The 4,425-nt window shown below is 36.4% G+C and overlaps 1 protein-coding gene across 1 annotated transcript; it reads right to left on the bottom strand.

Moving 5' to 3' along the window:
• Positions 1-1,488: 1,488 nt before the first annotated feature.
• Positions 1,489-2,092, bottom strand: LOC142638928 (uncharacterized). The gene is made up of 2 exons (XM_075813005.1): positions 1,860-2,092; positions 1,489-1,756 (listed from the first exon to the last, which is right to left on the bottom strand). The coding sequence occupies exons 1-2, from the start codon at positions 1,930-1,932 to the stop codon at positions 1,635-1,637; spliced, it is 195 nt and encodes a 64-aa protein (XP_075669120.1). The 5' UTR covers positions 1,933-2,092; the 3' UTR covers positions 1,489-1,634.
• Between the last annotated feature and the right edge of the window lie 2,333 nt (positions 2,093-4,425).

Genomic DNA, 4,425 nt, shown 5'->3' on the forward strand with positions numbered 1-4,425 from the left:
GAAGTATCTACTTTTCCTGGTCCCATGAAAGATTGTTTTGCCACAACTTTCAGAGCTCAGAATAATTCACCCTACAGAATAAGGACCAAGGATTGCTTGAAGCCTAAGAAAGTGGGTAATGAGAGGCATCAAGCAGCAGAACTTGGTCTCCTGTCTACTTCAAAGGCAGAAGACAAAGGAATCCAAGGATTTATGAAAAGAAACAAGCAATCTTCAAGAAAGCATGAAGATGCCAGTACAAAATCTGCGGAAACAAATTTGCATATACTTCATGAAGATGAAAAGGAAAACTTATGTGGTGTCAGGAATCGAGTTGATACTTATAGGAGACATATTGGAGCCACTGATCTCTACCGTGACGTGGTGATAGACCTTACGAAGAAAAGGGACCTCTCATTCCCTCTTCAGCATCAATAACCATTGGTATCTTTATTTTTCTTGGATGACATTGTCTTTATTGATTATGACTATAATATAAGGATTGTCTGAATTCATTTTCACTTTGCTGAGATTGTGCAGAGCACAAGTTCTCCTTGACTGCCATAGATTTCGTTTGCAATAGAAGTAGATTTGAGTGGCCAACAAAGTCAACAATTCAGAAGGTGGGTAGTCTGGTAGAGTAGGCACCAATTTTTGTTTTGTAGGACTAGAAGGAACTGGCAAAGCCTTTGCAGCTTATCTTTTTTACAACAGTTATTACTCTCTCTTTTTCTTTTTTGAAGGGACAATAATTACTTTTTAGTATAGACATTTTTTAGTTCTCTCAAAAGCTGTAACCAGAGATGTTTGCTGTCCATTTGTGTTTGAAAATGGCTATATTGGAAAATTCCATCCTAAATCTCACAGATATGTCTCAGTTCTTCATATTACTCGTGTATAGTTTGAGATCTTAGCATGGTTGCTTGTGGTTTTATTATGGAATCATGTTTGGAGTTGTCCTAGGATGTAAAATGCAAATCCCTTATGTTTGGAGTTGTCATAGATTTCTAAAAATTTTCATTCTAGTTGTTAATGTTTGACATTGTTTTTAACTAGAAACAGGGAAAACTTCATTTTTTTTTTTTTAAAGATAAAGTTTAGATTTTTAATACATCTAGGGTAAGTGTCTTTCTTTCCTCACATCTAGGCTTTCAGCTAATAGCTCATTAGCTGTTCTTATTACTATTATTAACCAAAAAAGTGAAGCCAATAATTATAACGGTAAGTGTGATTCCTACTCCTAGATTGATAAAATATTGAATGAATTGGTTGAGCTGTGTGTTGTGTGTTCAGTGTTCTAGACCATTGGCTATATAGCGGGTTGATATGAGTTTTATAAACAAAAACAAAGAACCTTAATTGAGTATCCTTTTGAATATAAGGCAGATATGGCAAGCTCTTTTCCTTTGATCGTTACAAAAATAGAATAAGAGCTAACCTCGGAGACACTGCCACACAGTGTCCTCTACGCTAAGGAAACAGCAAAAAAAAAAAGCTACAAATGTTGACTAATAAGTAAAATACTCAAATCAGTTCATCATCATAATCATATGTTATAATCAGAATACAACGGTGAAAAGACATAAATTGAAATTGTGAACTATTATTAGATCCCGAAACCACAACCCAAAAAAAAAAGACAAGAGTTGGGATGATTAATCGACGGCTTTTTGTACCGTATCAGGAGAAATTGGAGTAGGAGGCAATTGCTGCTCTTTCTTTAGGATTGCCTTTCGCTCCAGCTCTCGCCACTTGTTGATTGCAGCCGTGCATATGACTGAAAGTAAAAACAATTTCATCAAAAAAACACAAACAACAGCAATTTCATTACTCCTAAATATATAAATGTAAGATAAAAGGGAAAATGAGAAATTGGTTACATCCAGCGCCAACGAAATACAGCAGACGTAGGGCCTTTGGGCCTGGGGGCCCCGCCGCCTCTTCTCCACTCATGCTTTCTCCTTAGTCCTTACACACACACAGACACACTCTCACTGCTAGTCTGCTTATAGCTTGCACTGGGAAAAGAGAATTGAGATTTGAGAGTAATCACTAAACTCAGCCAATCCCAATCCCAATCCCAATCCCAATAGATTCACAAATCAACGCCTGCGACTGGGTACGGGGCAAACTTGTCAATTTCTCCCTCCCTGATATTATTATTATTTTTTTAATAAAAAAAAAATGTTAAGAGTTAAGGATTTTTTTTTTTAAAGAAAAAAATTGACAAATTATAAGGGTAAATTGCAAATTATACCCTTTAATTTAAGGTATAAAATTCAAATAACTTCAAATTTTAGGAAGTAAAATCCAAATATCTCTAAAATGTAGGAAATAAAATTTAAATTATGAAATTTCAAAGTGTAAAATCTAAACAGTCTTGAATTTTAGGGATATAAATTGTAAGTTACTCTAATTATACTTAGTTACTTCATTGCATAATAATAATAATATTTTTTTAGCTTGTTGTTTTTAGATTGATGAATATCAATTTGAGTAGTAGAAATTACTATTTTCTATATCTATGATATATATGGGTTTAAACTGCGTAAAAGAGCTAAACATACATAGGCTTCGATACGATATTTTGTAAGTTTATTTTTTAAAAACTAAATGCTCATTGTTTTAGATATAGTCTATGAGGGCGTTTGGATAGCACAGTTGCGTCCACGTCTGGCCGTTTTTTTTTTTTTTTTTTTTCCACGCGCATGTGTCACTGTTCATTGGCCATGAACAGTGATTTTAGGCCAATGAACAGTACTTTTTGGGATGAACAGTAATTTTTACACATTAAAAAATTATTTTTGTACAGTGTTTTCAGTTTTCAATTTTCAGTTTTCAGCAATAAGTTCTATCCAAACAGACTCTATATCTACAAGTCAGTTCGGGTCGGGTTTGTGCCTAACCCGCAACCGACCCGACAGAAGCGGGTGGAGGACGTTCCAACCTGCCGCCGACCAGCGAGAGAGTTGGATAGGAGCGGTCGGATCGGCATTGGAAAGTAGTTAGTTCCAGTCAAGTCGTCCACAGTGGAAAAATCCGTCAAAATTGATTTTTTCAGGTGAAAATTTGCCAGATCCGGTGAGATATCCACTACATCTGGCTAAGATCTCCCCTAATCCGGCATAACTCTCGTTAGATCTAGAGTAATTTGACCAAAGATGTGCCGAAAAATCCTTGAAGCGACAAATTTTTGTAAGTCTTCTATTAGGTTGGTTGAGGCGGGTTTTAGAGGAGAGAACTCGCCAACCGACCTGCCGGACTCGGTTCTTGGGATTTGTAACCCGCCGCTAACCATCAAAGCTCACGGGTCGGTCGCGGGTGGGTCGAGTCTGGTCAGTTAGATCAGGTCCGGGTCTGGGTGGACAGGCCTAGATTTAGGTTAGAGACTGATAATGCTCGTTTGAAACATTATAGACTAAAAATGCTCAATAGGTAAGCTTTAGAAATCAACAATGTTCCAAACCATCTTTTTATAACAACATTATCACTTTGCCATTTTTTGAAAATAGAATTATAATTTTTAGGGATAGCAATGGGGTGGGGTATGGCCGAAGGATGGAGTCTTCGTCCTCGCCCCGCATGGTTTTGTCTTGTCCCATCCTCGCCTAGCCCCGCATGACGGGAAAAACTTTCTCACCTTATCCTTACCCCTTGGGGCCCCAGGAATCCTCACCTCACCTCACCTCACCTCGTAAAACTCTACTTTATGTTAATTTACCCTACAACTAATACAATTTTTTTAATGAAACCTATTTCATTAATAAAAATATACTTGAAATTACAACTAAATTTATCCCATCAAATCAATTTAATTTTAGGAAAAAATTGAATAATATATCTAAGTGTTTAACAAGACAATAAAAAATAAAAAATAACCCGCATAGTATAACACATAACAAAATAAGGCAGAGAACCACATTAGATAGAATAAAATAAGTTAATATTGATTTGTTTGTTTAAATAGGAGGGTTTTAGAGTATGAATAATTTACAATTATAACCCTTAGCAACACAAGGCGGGGGCGGGGCAAGTGAGGTGGGTCTAAAAACTCTAAACTCATCCTCACCCCACCCTGTGGTGCGAGACTAAAATCTTGTCTATCCCCACCCCACCACCTTTGCGGGGCGGGGAAAACCCCCACGGGGCAAAGCGAGGAGGGGTAGATTCAGCGGGGCGGGACAAAATTGTCATCCCTAAATTAATTTTAAGTATCTACTTAAAAAAAACAAAAACAAAAAGAAGATGAAGAAAAGATATTACAGTGACTTCAGTAAAAAAATTCATTAATATGCGTTACATTTTCTCTAATTCCTCTTAATTTTAAATGCTTAAAAATGGGCTTATAAATTCTTTCATTTGCATCCCATTCTCTCTTATTTCTCTCTCCCAATCAAGCTGTAAATGTTAACACACACATCATTTGTAAAGTAAAACTCAACAAAT

This window comes from Castanea sativa, chromosome 6 (genome assembly GCF_040712315.1).
Source record: "Castanea sativa cultivar Marrone di Chiusa Pesio chromosome 6, ASM4071231v1".
Lineage (NCBI taxonomy): Eukaryota > Viridiplantae > Streptophyta > Magnoliopsida > Fagales > Fagaceae > Castanea > Castanea sativa.